General features: G+C 41.0%; 1 protein-coding gene across 1 annotated transcript in view; it reads right to left on the bottom strand.

Moving 5' to 3' along the window:
• Positions 1-583: 583 nt before the first annotated feature.
• UNC79 (unc-79 homolog, NALCN channel complex subunit) overlaps positions 584-18,337 on the bottom strand; it is a 279,575-nt gene continuing 261,821 nt past the window's right edge. The window contains exons 50-53 of the mRNA XM_054447451.2: positions 16,260-16,337; positions 6,023-6,064; positions 1,943-3,995; positions 584-911 (exon numbers count right to left, since the gene is read on the bottom strand). Coding sequence (XP_054303426.2) covers positions 3,795-3,995; positions 6,023-6,064; positions 16,260-16,337 — 321 coding nt within the window. The 3' untranslated portion in view covers positions 584-911; positions 1,943-3,794. The remainder of the gene's footprint in view (positions 912-1,942; positions 3,996-6,022; positions 6,065-16,259; positions 16,338-18,337) is intronic.

Below are 18,337 nucleotides of genomic sequence, written 5' to 3'. Positions count from 1 at the left end.
CCAGATGCCCAGCTCATGAAAGAGATGGGAGGACCCATCTTCTCTGATCCAATCCAGTCTTATTTGGCCTGTTGTAGCTTGGAAACAGAGACGAATCTGCTGGAACCACTTGGCCTCTGATGAGACTCTTCGGGAAGAGATTTGCTGGAAACATCCCAGTATCAGGCTGAATGACATGCTTGCTAAGAGATGGTACACAGTGGAGACTGGATGCTCTTGGCTACTGCCATGTTTGGGCTCTCCTGGGTATTGTAGGTCTTAATCCTGAGGCACTGGCTGAAGAAAAAAAACCAAATGAGCCTGTAGCTGTGAGCTGTCCCTCTGTGTGCTCTTTAGGAGGCAGCAAGTCTTCCCAGGGATCCACAGATTCCAGCGCAGTTTCCCAAGTACCATCACAGTTCTCCACCCATTTGAACTTTCCATTACCCCAGGAAGATGGGTAGACAGCTCCATATTACAGAGAAGGAAAAACAGAGGTCCAGGGAGGTTTAGTAACTTGTCCAAGGTCACCCAACTCATAAGAGGCATGCCCATTGTGAAAAATCATTAAGAATAGAATCTACACATTTGGAGATTTGGGCCGATTCCACCCTCAGGAATCTCAGTGTATTCTGTTCACACACTGAAACCAGTAGGGTGCTATGTGGAAAGGAAAACAGTCTGTACTGTGGCCGTTCTCCACGCCAATAATTAGTGCTGGTCAAATCTGGATCAGGTAAATTTTGCTGAGATCCCCCTGCCCTCTGTTCTGTACTTGCGGCCGTCACCTGCGGATGATGTGTGCTGTGGCAGAAGTTCATATGGGCAGCGGCTGGGAGCACAGTCCTCGGGGGTCGGATATCCTGGGTCAAGTCCTGGCTCTGCCTCTTACTAGCTGCATGACCTTGGGCAAGTAGCTTTACTTCTCCAGGCTTAAACATAAGAATAAAAGGAATAATCAGTAACTTTTAACAAGTGCTTACCACGTGCTACGTGTTGCCCTAAGCCCTTTTCTTGCATTCTTTCATCATCTCAACAACCCTCTGAGGTAGAATGTGTGTCACTGTCCCCATTTTACAGATGACGAAACACTAATATGGAAATCCCAGTGCCCCTGAGGTGGTAAGGAAAATATATCCACAGAAGGGCTGGCTCCAGCTCAGTGCCTTTCAGGGGCCTTTACATAGGTCAGAGGTCAGCACACTTTTTCTGTAAAGGGCCAGATGGTAAATATTTTAGGCGTTCTGAGCCATACAGTCTCTGTCGCAACTCTGCCTACTATTGTAGCACAAACTCAGCCCTACACAATATGCTAATTGTGAGTGTGACTGTTTCCACTAAAACTTCACAAAAACAGGCCGTGGGCTCTATTGGACCTGTGAGCTGAGGGTGCTGACTCCTCTGCCTTAGGTGAATGGGTTCTCTTCCTACTTATTATTAGTGCCAATCTTGCTAAACTTCCATAAGTCTCCTCTCTTCCTTTTTTCTTCTAAGTGCCTGAGCCCAACTTCTTGGAAGCTTTTTGTCCCCTCTCTTCCTTTTTTTCTTTGAAGTGCCTGAGCCCGACTTGTTGGATGGTGGACATGAGGTTGCGGAAGAAGATAAGGACACTGGCAATGGTGGGTGCAGCATAGGCTGGGGGAAGCTCACTAGTTTCCATCAGCCAGTGAAGTGGCAGGGTGCCAGGAGGGACAGCATTTGGGTCAGTTTGACAGGGAAAAGGGTCCTGGTTCTCAAGAGCAAGGAGAGAGATTTGCCTGGGAGTGACCAAGACTCTAGGTCAAGGAAACAGGTCCAGACAGTTGGAAGCATTAAATGGCGGCACCAGTCAAGAGTGCCAGGTTAAGCGTTCGTCTGCAGCTTGGGGAAGATGCAAACACAAAGAAAAGTTCAGGCGGAAGTCCATTCAAAGAACTGGGCAAAGAAGAGGGAGTGGGAGAAGAAGATGTGGGTAACTTCGGACCTTGTCTACTGGTAGGATGGGGCCACTAAGATCCTGGCTGCCTGAGGCAGGGTGGGCTCAGGACTAGCCAAGAGCCAGGCCTGCAGCTGAGCCCAGATGAGGATGTCAGTAGAAACCCTCACAGGGGAAGTAGCCTGAGCCTCCTCCTCCTGCAGGAAGAAACGCAAAAAAAGAAAATGTCACATGCAAAGCTCATGGTGCCCATGGGGAGCTCAAGAAAGGCCTCTTGCTTAACTGAACCCTTCCATTTGATAGACATTAATTAAACATGTACTGTGTGCCAAACCATGAGGAGACAGAGATAGCACATATGCTCAAAGCTGTCACCGTTTACAAGTGAGATAAACAAATGCACAACTTGACTATGAGACAAAATGTTCACGGAAGCTCAGCCAAGCATGACCGCGACGGAGAAGGGTTCTGACCAAGGAGAGGCCTTTCAGAAGAGTTTCTTAGCCAGATACGAAGAATGATCATTTCTGTACTCTCCATACTGAGCCTGAATGGTCCCCTGCAATTTGTATAAGGATGAAGATTTGAAGATCGTTCTTTCTAGAACTCATATGAACATTTAAACATCTGAGGGCTTGTTTTCCTCTAAGAAGCATTAAGATCTCAGAGCTCCCAGCAGAAAAAGGAAACCTCTTAATAATGAACATTAAAAAGAAAAAAGGTCTTTTGCTCTCAGAGTCCTTCCTAGAGGTGGGCTTCAAACAAACTGTGTATTCTTCTCATCAAACGGCCTGAAAGAAAGCCTTTTCTTCTTCAAAATTTCAGTTTTAAGAGAAGTCAGAAGCTGTAGAACTTTAGAAGGAATGGTTGTCAGTAACTAAACTCTAGCTCTATAAACTGGTTTTAAAAAACCCCAGGCTCACAAAGATAATAAAAAATGCATTTAATAGCATGTCAATATACAGTTTAAATGTGTAGTAAGTCTTCTGTTAGTCAGTGCATTACAGGGATAAAGAGGAGAAATTTCATTTGGAATGCACAGTCCAACGCTGGGTGTAGGTGCGGAGAAATCTTGGTGCTCTTACACTATTAAAATTCCGTTTTATGAAACATTACTCCAGGTGCAGGGCGCTGTGCCAGTGAGGGACTCATCTGGTCCGGTGTGCAAGCTACAGTTTTCAATTAAATTGTATACAAGTATTAACAAAAGAATAAAATTTATTATTCACAAAACTAAAGTGGTTATCATAAAGCTTACAAGAGAGTACAGCCTAGAACTAATGAGTTGAAAAACTAGGTTTAAAAATAATAAAACTTACTGGACAGTTTTGGAAAATGATATTATAAAACAACGAAAACAATTGGCACAGTTTAACCACCTAATTTCTAAGTGCACTTTGTAATGTTCCTTGCAAGCTGCCACTTTTCCCAGGATAATGACAAAAAGCTTCAGTCAGGTGTCACTGGCTTATGGTGACGGTTTTTTTTATTGCATTGCCAAGAGTGGATTTTAAGAAAAAACACTACAAAGGTTTCAAAAACCCTATTTATTCTCTATCATCAAAAATAGCAACAGGGGGACTTATACAACTTTTCTGTGAGTACCCACCAGTCTATTTTTTTTTCTTAAAAAAAATAGAAGTTAGTTAAAGAAAAATGATTTGGTTTTTAAAAAATAATGTAAGGAAACACTTAATCAGATAGCCCAAGGAGTCATCAGAAATATGTGTAGCAAGAAAGCTTCATTTTCGGCCCTCTCTGGCCTTTGCACATCTTTTACTAAACTAGAAAGAGAATGTACAGTACCAATATGTTCCCCAACCTGCTTGGATCAAATTGTTTGTTTTTAAACCCATTATTGCTAAACCAGAGTGTTGACACTGAGCGCCGAGGAGTCCACTCATAGAGGATAAAATTGAGAGGCTGCTTCCGAGGACTGGATCTCCACCTGGGCCATTTTGAACTGAGTGCACTGCAACCACTTGCGGAGGGCTGCCAGGCCAGCACTGCTCTGGCCCGAGCCCGGCAGCGTCCTTAGGCTGTGGTGGTTCACATGGTTCTGAATAGCCTGGAGGCGAAGCTGGAGTCCCGCAGATAAGTGCTGTCGAAAAAGGGCAAGAGGTTTTAGTTTATTTCTTTTCATGGGCAACCCAGGGAGTGTCAACCCGGGTGGCTTCTTGCAGACAGAACTTAGGCTGGGCTCAAGGGTTGTCTGGCCTGAAGAAGGCAAACTCTCTACTCTGGCAGTGCCCAGGGCAGGGGACCACACCGTGTTTTCTAGAGTCGTCCTGGCCGGAACCCATCATAATGACATGCCCACCTTGACGGACTCACTGCAATGAAAACATAAAGCTGCCACACCACTGCTGGGCTAACACATAAACGTGACCCCAGTGAACTGTTTACGACAGGGACCTGGGGTGGTGGTGAAGTGCCTGGGTTCTGCTGCCAGGCTCCCTGTATTCAAAGCCTGGCTCCTCTATAGGCGACTTTGGGAACAAGGTTTATTGGTCCGTGTTTGGGTTTTCTCATGGGTAAAGGGGGGATAGTGACACTTACTCAGGGGGTTTGTGTAGGACAAATGGGTTAAAAGAGTGCTCAGAACAGAACGTGGCACATGAAGAAGCTAGGATGATAGCTTCTCCTCTTTCTCCAAGCTTCTTAGGGAGTTCTGTCAGCCTGCTCCTGACCATCTAGGCAATCGCCACAGATTGCCATAAAGCCGGGAAAGGGGTAAGAGAGGCAATTTAAAATGCTTCAAGCTGAGAGTGCAAGAAACTCTCTTTTCACAGAAAAAACTAGTACCAAGAGGCAGTTTTCAGCGGTGCCCATGCCCCCGACGGCCGCCACAAATAGCACCAAGGCCGTAATCAGGACTCAAAGGCTGTGGTCATTGTTGACAGCCGCATTTTTCTCTTTTGGTGTCTGGGTACCCTGAGTTCATACCGCTTTCCTTCCACTAGCATCCCTCCCCAACTCAGAGAAGAAACCAGCAAAAACTTTCCAGCTTTTCCTCCCATCCCCCCAACACTCTTAGTGCTACAGACAGGACCCGATTTGGATGGAGCAGGCGGCTGGCTTTGCCATCTTAAGTCAAGCCCAGTAACTCTGTTTGCTAGTCATAGAGTATGTTTGCCCCTACAATGACAAAGCACCACTCAAGGCAAAGCCTGGGGCTGGGAAATATATTCGGGCGGGATCTCCTCTTTTAGGCTGTGGGGCCCTCACCAAGCCACTCTTCCTTTTGGTCCTAAATTTCTTCATATATAAAATGAGGCAGTAGGTTCCTTGTAGCTCAATCCTATCATTTATTCAATGTTTTCCTTTCATAACAGAATTCTTCTCATGATAGAAAATCAATTTTAGCAACCAGCACACATCACTGAATGTGCCTAGGTATCCTCCAAGGGGTCGGTATTCTATTCTTTTTTTTTTTTTTTTTTTGAAAGACAGGGTTTTGCTCTGTCTATACATACACGATCTTGTTATCTGCAAATAGTGACAGTTTATTTTTTCATTTCCAATTTATATTTCTTTGATTTCTTTTTTTTAAAATAGAGACAGGGTCTCACTCTGTTGCCTAAGCTGGAGCACAGTGGCAGGATCATAGCTCACTGCAGCCTTGAACTCCTAGGCTTCCAAGTGATCCTCCCACCTCAGCCTCCTAAGTAGCTAGAACCACAGGTGCATGCCACCACACCCAGTTAAATTTTTATTCTTTTGTAGAGATGGGGTCTTGCTATGTTGCCCAGGCTGGTCTCCAACTTCTGGCCTCAAGCAAACCTCCCATGTTGGCCTCTCAAAGTGCTGGGATTACAGACAGAAGCCATTGCACCCGGCCTTAGCCTGTGCTCTCATCAGTGGATTGAGGCTCGCTCAGACCCTGGGATACTGCCCTCCACTTGCATCCTCACCAACCTCAAGCAGTAGGACAATGGCTTCTGCTGCCACCCCCTGACTGCAGAGCCCTTACCTGGCCCACAGGTCTCCTGCATTATCAGCCCTCTAAGGCCAGCAGCAGGTTGAATTCATCCTTCTCCATAGTAAATGGAGCATCAACAATCCCTAGGAACGTTATACGTTCTCTGCAGGAAACCGAGCTTCCAATCAGCCCAGGGAGTGACTTACCTTGATATTTGACTGAATCATTGGCAACCACATAGGTATCAGCTGTATGGAGAAAGACAAAAGCTTCATTATTAGTGTCCTCTATTCTCCCACAAAGCTTCACTCATTGCAAGGGAAAACAGGCCACATTGAATCCCTTTCACATCGCGCACGGACGTGGGCCCTGCTGCAGGGCTACCCGTTATCAGCAAAATGTCTTTCTGAGGCCAAACCCCGCTGAGCCAGTGGCATTTGGAGGTTAATAAGCACCCCATGAGTGCCTGAGATACACACTTTAGAGTAAATGACTGATTGTCTCTCGAAAGCTACCAAGCACAGGAAATTAAATGTGTATTTATTTAATTAAATCCTCACTTTCTTGAAATAGAATTTCCTCCACAGGATCTTTAGAACTGAGTGTCTGAGTGGAATGGCGACTCTATTTGCCTGTAGTCATTAAGAAAATTTCTCTGGTCAGTGGATGGAACACTTAAGTGAGCGAGAAAGACTACTCCAAGATGTCTGGCTGCGATCTGGAAGGTGGAATACAGCGAGACGGAGCCGGGTGTCTGCAGAGTGTGGGAGCATACACAGCCAAGCAGCAAGTCCCTGCTGGAGAACCCTGGCCCTCTGCTGCCTCTCTGACAGGCCCTCAACCCCTCTGATGTGGTCCTTCCTGGGAGGAGATCATAGGTGCCCTGGCCTGAGGACCTCCGGAAGCTGCTCCTTCTCTCTGCTTTGGGCCCTCCTCCGTGTTTCAGTCCTTTAGAATCTAAGTAAATATTCATGGCCTTGTGCATCCAGAAGTCGGAGACAGAATATGGCATTTCTCAAAGTGTGTCCCACGGCACTCTAATTTGGAGAGCTTTTAAATGGTGGAGGGGGACTCCGATCCAATAGGTTTGGAAATGTTAGTTTCTTTATTTCAGTACTTCTCAGATCTTTAATACACCAATATGCATCATATCATTTCGCTCCATATTCCTTCCAACCCTCCACTCAAATAAAGGAGTAGTGTTGTCATGGATTGAATTGTGCCCCATTAAAATCTATAATGAGGTCCTAATCTACACTGCATCAGAATGTGACCTTATTTGGAAATGGGATTGTTGAATATGTAAATTAGTTAAGATGGGGTCATACTTGAGTAGGGTGAGCCCCTAATCCAATATGACTGGTGTCCTTATAAAAAGGGGAGTTTGGACACATACACACAAACACACAGAAAGCATGCTATGTGAAGATGAAGACAGGGACCTACAAGCCAAGGAACCCCAAAGACCCAGCAAACCACCAGAAGCTAGGAGAGAGGTCTGGAACAAATTCTCTCTCCAATCCCTTAAAAGAAACCAACCCTGCTGACACCTTGATCTCAGCCTTCTGGTCTCCAGAACTTCCAGGGAATACATTTCTGTTGGTTGAACCACCCAGACTGTAATACCTTTGTAGTCCTGGGAAGCCAGAACAAGGGCATTCCAGGAAGCTGAGAGAAGGCATGGCAAAGCTCATTGGTGGGAGTGTGCAGAGAGTCGGGGAGGGGAGACAGTCACGTGATGCTGACATGTGAGGCTCTTAGAAAACGGCCATGAAAAACAAGTTTAGAAAAGCACAGGCCAGGCCTTCACACCCTTAGCCCACCAGATGGCCCTAAATGCCAAATTAGGGGATCTGAATTTTATTCCAAATTCAATACAACTTCCAAAGAGGGGATGCTGTATTCACCAAGAGCAGAACAGTGCTCCAGACAGATCACTGTGGCAGCAGCCTGCAGATTAGGGTGAAGAAGGAGGCAGGGAATGGAGGCAAGAGCCACTGTGGAGGTTGCCTCAATGGTCCAGAGAAGACCAGGGACAGTTTCTAGGGATGGGGAAGGATTCCACCTGCAGAGACAAATCTTGAGGATCTGAGGATGAGTCTGCTCTTTCAAGTGAGGAAAAGGTCAAAGAAGAGGTAGAGTTTCTAACCTGGGCAAACTGGGGGACAGTGATGTAATGAACAAAACCAAAGAAGAAGGAGAGCTTTTTGGGATGGGGGACAGTATGTGAATGACCTCAGAGTTCAAAGTTAGTCATAGCCATAAGCTGCTGGTTTCATTGAATTCATCACATTTTCTTTAAAATGAACTTGGTGGAGTGATAAGCTGCATTTCTCTCTCTGTTTTTGTTCCCAAGGCTAAATCTGGCTGTTGTTTGACTTTTAACATTCTGTTGATGTATATAATTTGCTAATTTGACTTCTATTGACATTTACTCCTAAACATTCCTAAACATAGTGTTTCTGTTTCAGCTAGCTAATACTTGGTCCCTAACGTGAACACTGTGTTTAGAAATGGAGTATGGTGTGTATCAGAAAATGTAGTGAGACTAAAGCTGAAAATATCAGAAGATGCCACCCTCTCCATGCCTCCCCCTGTCCCCCAACCCTCATAACAAAACTGTGGGATTACAAAGGTTGGTAACAGATAAGGCTGTGCCCTCTGACCCTTACTACGACTGGCTCCTCTAGACATTCTGAATGGAAAAAAACTAATTTATCTAGTCTAACTGTCTCCCCCTATAATTTCTGCACAGCAAAAAGCAAGCCCTGGAGGGTCCTGATGTTACAGACTTTGTTGACCTTTGACTATTTAATATGGAAGTGGGCCCATACGCCTCTTGATATTTGGGAAATACCCAAACTAACCTCCTGTTAAGAATTGTGAGGGACTTGGGAAGAGTAGGGTCAGGGAGTACTGAGTACCCTGTCCCTGGGTGGATACCTTTCTCAGTGCTGCCACTGGGGCTAAGGGTCCATGTGAAGCAAGCAAGGGGAATAGTGATGTTGGTCTAAAAGGGTTTTTATTATTTCCCCATTGATGTAATCTATGACTATGTGATTCTAAAATATACCTGCAAGGGACCTTCAGGTTTGTGATTTGCAAATCACGTGACTAAAGGCATCCAGTTAAAGCTCATCATTATTGATGACATTATTTAACCCAGCCATCATCCTATTTCAGAAATGTTAATTTGACTTACTGAAGAACTTTCATTTTCATTCTCTTTTGCTAGTGATTCCTACAAATCTGTCAGTAAGAATTAGATGTGATTTATTTTGGGCTCTGCAATGTTATAATGGAGTAAAGTTGGTTGGGCTTTTTTTTTTGCCCCCTCTTCAGAAACAATATCCTGAAAACTGAAGGACATTTAAAAAATAGGGTTTCACAAGAATAAAAGTGATACCCTTCCTCTTATCTTGGTTCATGCTACAGAACAAATGGAAGACTTCCTGCCTGGTTAGACTGTACTCATTTCAATCCTGCTTATTCCAGCCCTCAAAATTAAAATTGGTGATGAAACTTTCTCTTTCAGCCAAGATGGAGTAACAAAGACCAGATTTACCCTCCTGCCTGGAACAACTAAAAATCCAGACAAACTATAAAAAACAATGTTTTTCAGGTATTGAGCATCAAGAAATGCAGGACAGAGATCACTGAGGGAAAGGAAACAAACCAGGTGAGCCCTGCAGGTATTCCAGCTCACTGCCTAGAGAGAGTTTTCAGGCAGTAGCACTGGCAGCAGGAATGCAGGTGGAGCCTGGCAGTCTTCCTGAGTGAGGAGATGTAGCCAGGAGCCCTGGGAGGTCAAAGTGACTACAGTTTTCAAGGTAGAGTACTGGACAGAAGAGATCTACAGAGAGAGAGACAACTCCAAAGATCTGAAAAGGGATCCCCCTGAGTCTTCAGCTGAGTGCTGACCAGTACATGCAAGTTATAAAAACTACCCAACACTGGAGAAAAAACAACCCGAAAATCTCAGAAGGAAAAAAATCCCCTGGTGATTATATAGGGCCAAGAATATTTTGTGTTCCTATTAGTCAGAGTGGAAAAATCTTATAACTCATAGAACATCATGAGAGTACTGATAAGGATAGTGGTATACAGCAGCAGCAGCAGTGAAGAACTACGTGCCCTACAAAAATTGCTGCTCTGATCAATACCTAACAAAGCTTAAATGTTAGCCTCAGAAGGATAAAAATATTTGTAAGTTATGTAACTGTGTCACATAATACAGCTTAAGAATATTTTATATGAATATAAAAATATTCATCACCCAAGAAAGTCAAATTAACAATGTCAAGAATAAAATAAAAAGTTACTAGGCATGCTAAGAAACAACAACAACAAAAGAAACACACGAATGAGTAGAAAAATCCATTAACAGAAAATAAAACAAAAATGACACAGATAACAGAACTAATAGACAAGGACATTAAAACAGTTATGATAACTATATTCAATATGGTCAAGAAGGTAGAAGAAAGATTGGGCATGTTGAGTAGAGGCACTGAATAAATATTTGAAGAAACAATGGCTGATATTTTTCCAAATCTAATGAAAACTATAAATCCAGAGATTCAAGAAGCTCACCAAACCCAAGCACCAGAAATATGAAGAAAACTCTACCAAGGCATAGAATCATCAAATTGCTTAACCATAGTGGCAAAGACAACAGAGGAAAAAAGACATATCACATACAGACAAAAAAGATAAGAATGACAGATTTCTTGTTGGAAACAATATAAGCAAAAAGACAATGGAGGAGCAATGTCTTTAAAGTACTGAAAAAAAAACCTCCGAAACCATCCATCTAGAATTCAATACCCAGTGAAACTGTCTTTCAAAACTGAAAGCAAAATAAAGCTTCTGAAACATACAAAACCTAAAACAATCAATCACCAGCTGACCTGCACAGGAGACTTTACAGAAAATCCTTTGGGCAGAAGCAAAGATGAAAGATGAATGTTTAGATCTATGGAATGAAATGAAGAGCACTAAAATGGCAAATATAAATATGGCAATTATAGCAAATATAAGTGAACATAAAACTTGTTTAAAATCTCTTTAAGAGATAATCAACTGTTTAAAGCAAAAATAACAATGTATGATTTGCTTTATAAAATATATAGAAAATGTATGACAATAATAGCACAAAGTCAGGAGGTGGGAAATGGAGGTATATTATTGTACAGTTCTTATACAATACATGAGGTGGTATAATATTCCTTGAAGGCAGACTGTGATTAAAAATATATACTATAAACTCTGAATCAACCACTAACACAACAACAAAGACATACAGCTAAAAGATAATTAAAAAACACACTTCTAAACAACTTAAGGGGTAAACAAGAAACCAAACTGGAAATTAACATTTTGATCTGAATGGAAATGAGGATCTCTCAAAATCTGGGGGAAAGCAGCTAAAACAGTATTGAAAGGAAATTTAGAGCACTAAATGCTGATGTTTAAAAAGAAGGAAGTTCTCAAGTTAATTATCTTAGTTGACATCTCAGTTTATCTTAATTAGACAAAGAAAAGGAAATTATATCCAAAATTTAATCATAAAAACCTTAATCCAAAAGAAGGCACAAAAAGAGAGGACAGGAGACAAAGAACAGATGTGAAATATAGAAAACAAGCAGTAAGATAATAGATTTAAACCCAACAATATCACAAAACACATTAAATGAAAATGATCTAAAAACCTCAATCAAAAGGAAGAGACTGTCAGATTGCATTTTTTTAAAAAGCAACATCCAACTTTATGCTGCTTATAAGAAATGCAGTTTAAATACAAAGACATAGATAGCTTAAAAGTAAAAAGATGAAAAAAATATGTACCATCCTATCATTAGTCAAAAGAAAGCTGGACTGTTTTATTAGTAAATATTACCAAAGATGGGTAATATTTATTAATTTGATATAGAAAAAGTCAACACTGTTCAAGTGCAGTGGTGCAATAATACATATATAGTAAATGGTACATATTTAAAACACCCAGTTTGATAAGTCTTGACTTACATTATGCCATGCACCACAATCAAGATAATGAACATATCCATCACCTCCAAGTTTTTTCAGCCTGAGCACAGTGGCTCATGTCTGTCATCCCAGCACTTTGGGAGGCCAAGGTGGGCAGATCCCTTGAGGTCAGGAGTTCAAGACCAACCTGGCCAACATGGTGAAACCTCATCTCTACTAAAAATACAAAAATTAGCTGGGCATGGCAGCGGGCGCCTGTGGTCCCAGCTACTCAGGAGACTGAAGCACAAGAATTGCTTGAACCCGGGAGGCAGAGGTGGTGGCGAGCCAAGATCGCACCACTGCACTCCAGCCTGGGCAACAGAGCAAGACCCCATCTCAAAAAAAAAAAAAAACTAAACTAAAAATATTACCAAAGATGAAGAGGGACATTTTATAATTTCAATTCATTAGGAAAATATAGCAATCCTAAAGACTTATAAGCCTAATAACAGAGCTTCGTAATACATTAAGCAAAAATAAATCCACATTCAGAGATATTTCAATACCCCTTTCTCAGTAATTGATAGAATAAGTTGACAGACATAACAAGAAGGACACAGAAGACTTGAGCAATACAATCAAAAACTTTGAACTAACTTACTTAGGAAACTCCAAGCAGCAACAGCAGAAGACACATTCTTTTCTAGTGCACACTGAGCATTTACAAAGATACACAATATTCTGGGCCATAAAGCAAGTCTCCATAATTTGAAATGAATCAAATTATATAAAGTATATTCTCTGATACATTAGAATTACAAATCCATAACAGAAAAATCTCTGGAAATATTTAAATATTTGGAAGTAAAACAATATAGTTCTAAATAATCAATGCCAGAAAGAAAGCAAAAGAGAAGTTAGAAAGTATTTTGAACTGAATAAAAATGAGAACCCAACATGCCAAATTGTAGGATGCAGCTAAACCAGTGCTTAGAGGAAAATTTATAGCACTAATCACTTATATTAGAAAAGAAAAGTCTCAAATCATTGTGCTCTACCTCAGCCTCCCAAATAGCTAGAACTACAGGCATGCGCTACCATACCCAGCTAATGAAAAAAAATTTTTTTGCAGGGTAGAGACTGGGTCTCAATATGCTGCCAGGCTGTCCAGGCTGGTCTTGAACTCCTTGTCCCAAGCAATCTTCCCTCCTCGGCCCTCCAAAGCACTAGGATTACAGGCATGAGCAACTGTGTCCAGCCCCTAACAATCTTTTTGTAGAAATTGACAAACCAATTTTAAAATTTATCTCGAACTGCAAATGACCTAGAACAGCCAAACAACTTTGAAAAAGATGAATGAATTTAGAAGGCTGACACTACCTGATTTCAATGAATATTACAAAGCTATAGTAATGCAGACAGTGTGTTATAAAAATAGACAGAGATCTGGCTGGGCATGGTGGCTCACACCTGTAATCTCAGCACTTTGGGAGGCCAAAGTGGGAAGATCACCTGAGGTCAGGAGTTTGAGACCAGCCTGGCCAACATGGTGAAACCCTGTCTCTATTAAAAATACAAAAATTAGCTGGGCATGGTGGCAGGTGTCTGTAATCCCAGCTATTCAGGAGGCTGAGGCAGGAGAATCACTTGGACCTGGGAGATGGAGGTTGCAGTGAGCCGAGATTGCACCATTACACTCCAGCCTGGGTGACAGAGTGAGACTCTGTCTCAGGAAAAAAAAATAAAAATAAAAATAAAGAAATAGAGATCAATGGGACAGAATCAAGAAGTCAGAAATAGAATTGTATAGTTATTTGATTTTTGACAAAAGTGTAAAGGCAATTTGATGGAGAAAGTATAGTATTTTTAACAATGATGCTGGAATAACTGACTATCCATATACATAAAAGGTACCTCAATCCATACCTCACACCATATACAAAAGTTAACTCAAAATAGATCACAGATGTAAACTAACACCCAAGTGAAAACATAGATAACACTTAGAATAAAACACAAATAAAACTCTTTATTATTTTTGGGTTGGGCAAAGATTTTTTAAAATACAACATCAAAAGCATGATTCATAAAAGAAAAAAACTGGTAAATGGTACTTCATCAAAATTAAGAATTCCAAAGACGAACCACAGAGAAAAATCTTTGCAAATCACATACCTGATAAAGGACTTGTATCTCAAACTTCAGTAATCAGGAAAAAACCCAACCCAATAAAAAATGGGCAAATAATTTTAACAGATACTTCACCAAGCAGACATATGGACAGCAAATAAGTACATAAAAAGATGCTTAATGTCATTAGCAAACAGGAAAATGCTATTTAAAACCACAACAAGATACCAGTACACAACTCTTAGAATAATTAATATTAAAGATTGACTATGCCAAGTGTTGACAAAGATGTGGGGGAACTGAGAATGCTCATACACTGTTCATATACTGGATGTAACAGAGCACAGCAGCTTTGGAAAATGGTTTGGAAAACAATTTTTTTAAAGGTAAATATACACCTGTCACATGGCCCAGACGTTCTACTCCTAGGTATTTGCCCAACATACATGAAAACATATATGTACACAAAGACATCTTCATGAATCTTCATAGCAGATTTATTTGTAAAAGCCCCAAACTGGAAACCCCCTAGATGTCAAATAACTGATAAATGAATAAGCAAAATGTGGTATATTCATACAATGGACTACTACTCTGAAATAAAAAGTAATGGTCCACTGCTACATGCAATAACATGGGTTAATAGCAATATAATTATTACAAGTGAAAGAAGGCAAAAAAAGTATATACTGTATGAATCCACTTAAAGAAAATTCTAGAAAGTGCAAGCTGATCTATAGTGACAGAAAGCAGGTCAATAGTCGTCTGGGGACAGGGAGATGAGTAACCCAACTGAAGGATTATAAAGGGGTACAAAAAAAAGTTTTGGTTTTTTTTTTGTTTGCTTTTTTTTTTTTTTTTTTCTAGAGACAAAGTCTCATCCTGTTGCCCAGGCTGGAGTGCAGTGGCAAAATCTAGGCTCACTGCAACCTCCACCTTCCGAGTTCAAGCGATTATGCTGCCTCAGCCTCCCGTGTAGCTGGGATTACAGGTGTGCGCCACCATGCCTGGCTGATGTTGGTATTTTTAGTAGAGATGGTATTTCACCATGTTGGCCAGGCTAGTCTTGAACTCCTGGCCTCAAGTGATCTGCCCACCTCAGCCTCCCAATGTGTTGGGATTACAGGCATAAGCCACCACGCCTGGCCTGAAAAAACTTTTGGAGGTGATGGATATGTTCATTGTCTTGATCATGGTGCACGGCATAATGTAAGTCAAGACTTATCAAACTGCACGTTTTAAATATGTACCATTTGCCGTATGTATATTATTGCACCACTGCACTCCAACAGTGTTGACTTTTGCTATTATCAAGCTACATATCATGTATCTAACCCATTTGAACCAATGATCTTGTTCTGTTCTGGTAACCGTCAAGTTTTCCCTGAAAATGGGCTGCTTTTCTTCAGCATAGTGTGAGTGAATGTGACAAATGTTCTTTGTTGAAGAGTGGAGTTAACCAAGGAATGAAACAACAAGTTATAAGGTTCCAAGTTGATGCCCACTAGTGGGTGGTGATGGTGGTTGGTGACAGTGGCCAAGATAATAGAATATAGAGGTGAAAGATAAAGAAATACAGGAAGAGATACAAGGAGAGGAAGAAGGATCAGAGAGACAAAGAGGTGGAATGATAGGAAGGAAAGGAAAAAGAGGGGAGGCAGAAAGATAAACGGAGTGGGAAACCAAGTTCTCTACTGTTTCGTTTTTGTATCACACTAGTCTGTTTCTGATGAGAGGAGGGTACCCAGGGAGGGGAGATGACAAGTGCTTGAATTACTTTTATACGCTGTATAATGATTTAAAATAATATTATTTGAAACTAAATTAATTTGTCTTAGAGAAAGCACCAGATACTATGTCAGACAATTACAGACTATTTTCCTTGGTTTTCTGGATATCTTTTGCAAGGTAAGGTGATTTATATTAGAATAGGGTAATTTTCACATCAATATTCCCCGGTAATATTTTCAGCACTTGTGTTACCTTTTTTTTTTTTTTTTTTTGTAGAGACAAGGTCTCACTATATTGCCCAGGCTGGTCTCAAACTTCTGGGCTCAAGCAATCCTCCTGCCTCAGCCTCCCAAAATGCTGGGACTATGGGCATGAGCCACCATGCTTGGCCTGGTCTGATAGATTTAACCCAGGTGAAGTTGGTCACAGTGGTAGACCAAGAGCAAAATTAATGCAATAACCATTTGGTAAAGGGTTGTTATAGGAGCCTGAATTCTCCAGCCCCAACTCTGAATGTTAAAACTAATTCTCTTCAGAAAGTACCTTCAACATAAATCCACATTTGTTTTTAGCAGTAAGAAATGGTCTTTAAAAATCATAAGGTTTCCCTACCTTGACAAAAATGGTTGAATTGCATTCCTGCAATGCCTCCATTAAACTAATCACATGGAGACACACCATTTCTACCATCTGAAACAACAAATATGAAAGTTAATTCCATTCCCAGTGATACAGAAACCTTGCAAATTAGTTTGCAGCCGCAGAAGACCAATGTCCTGTGCCCACGAGGTCTTTCTGCGTAATGACCGTAGGAGACCACTGGCAGTGGTGTTCATTCACCTCTGAAACCTCAAACCAGAAAAAGAATTTTAAAAAAGCTCCAGAGGCTTGGTAATTGTCATGCCTCCCTCATTCAACTCAGGGCTGCCGACGGCATTCAGGCATTGATCTCACTAATCTGCACTGCACTGACTCACACCAGGGGGTAAATGGCCTCTGTTGCCTTCATTTCTAACTACGGAACTCTTTGGGTGTAAGAGTTCTGTATCACGCTAGTCTGTTTGAGAGGAGGGTACCCAGGGAGGGGAGATGACAAATGCTTGAATTACTTTTATACACCATATAATGATTTAAAATAATATTATTTGAAACTAAATTAATTTGTCTTAGAGAAAGCACCAGATACAAAGTTAGACAATTACAGACTATTTTCCTTGGTTTTCTGGATATCTTTTGCAAGGTAAGGGGATTTACATTAGAATAGGGTAATTTTCACATCAATGTTCCCCAGTAATATCTTGATCCTTTCTCAATCTTGATCCTTTCTACACAGTGTCTTCATCGGCAATCCCTCAGCAGGAATTCCTACAGCTGGATTTTAAATATTTCAGGGAGATTTTACCGGACTGGCTTATATGGTTTAACAAAATTTTCAGAATGAATGTAATTCAAATTCTTTTGTAATACCATCTGCATAAAATTCATGTGCAACAAATTCATTTGTAACATTTAAATATGGAGAGTGATTTGGAAGAGAGGTATTTCTTGGTATCAAAAAACTAATAATAGAAGGAACATTTTTAATCTCTAGCTTAAGTTTAAAGCCTCAGTTTTGTTGTCTGTGAAATAACAGAATAGAATGTTTGATCTCCAAATTCTTCATTAGTCTTAGAATCTGTGATCCAACAAATGTAATTATTTTCCATAACAGTCAGAACTATTCAAATGCTAAGATTTTCACATAAACTTCCTTTAAATTGAACTAAGATATCTCTATACACATAGAATTGCCTGTATTATTTGCATCTCTAAAGAACAAAGTGCTTCACTAAAGGAAATACACCATCCCCTTTCTAATTAAGAACCAAAAGAAAATACTTCTTAGACTATTATTCTATCAATTAAAAAAAAATTCCTGAATGCCTTTTGTGGGCAGTGTAGTGTTGGGTTTCAGGGCACACTGGAATCATCATTTTGGTGTCCCTCCAGGTCCCCTGCTCCTCACAAACAAGAACTCTACTGATGGTGTCCCCATAACCAAGACGCTGGTTGCAGCTTTCCCAGCTGAGGGTCCTCCTCCAATACACAGTCAAAACCAAAGGACTCCCTTGTAAATTCCTTCCATATATCCTCCAACCTTGACTCCAGGATGAATACTCCACACTGGTTCAATGAAGTGGGCTTAGGCTAGCCATATCCCAGACATTTTCCAGTGAGCTCTGGAACAGCCCCTCTCTTGGCAGCCGTCTACATTCAATAGTACTGGATTTGAAGATTGGGGAGCATAGGTCCTTATAAGGCAGCTTGAAAAGGTGAGGCTCTTTTCAGGCTTTGAGGCCTGAGTGGAATGAACACCTGTAGTCAGTCTACTCTTAAACCACCACAAATAGATTACCTAATTGACTAAGGTTTTTCCAAATTGCTTTGCAATCCTCAAGTAATATGAATCTCACTCCTAACCCTCTGACATTATAGCATCAAACAACCCTTCAACGTAGATATTTCATACAACATACATTTGATGTTAGGCAGAAAAAATAAAAATTGTTTTTAATATTAATAACTGTACTTGTTTGCTTTTTAAATATTTATATATCAATATAAAAGTTTTGAGACATATATACATTGTGGAATGGCTAAATCAAGCTATTTAACATGTACGTTGCCTTACATACTTATTTTTTGTGGTG

Source organism: Pongo pygmaeus, chromosome 15 (assembly GCF_028885625.2).
Source record: "Pongo pygmaeus isolate AG05252 chromosome 15, NHGRI_mPonPyg2-v2.0_pri, whole genome shotgun sequence".
Lineage (NCBI taxonomy): Eukaryota > Metazoa > Chordata > Mammalia > Primates > Hominidae > Pongo > Pongo pygmaeus.
Note: the sequence above shows the minus strand (reverse complement) of the source record. Positions and strands in the feature narration are given on the sequence as shown.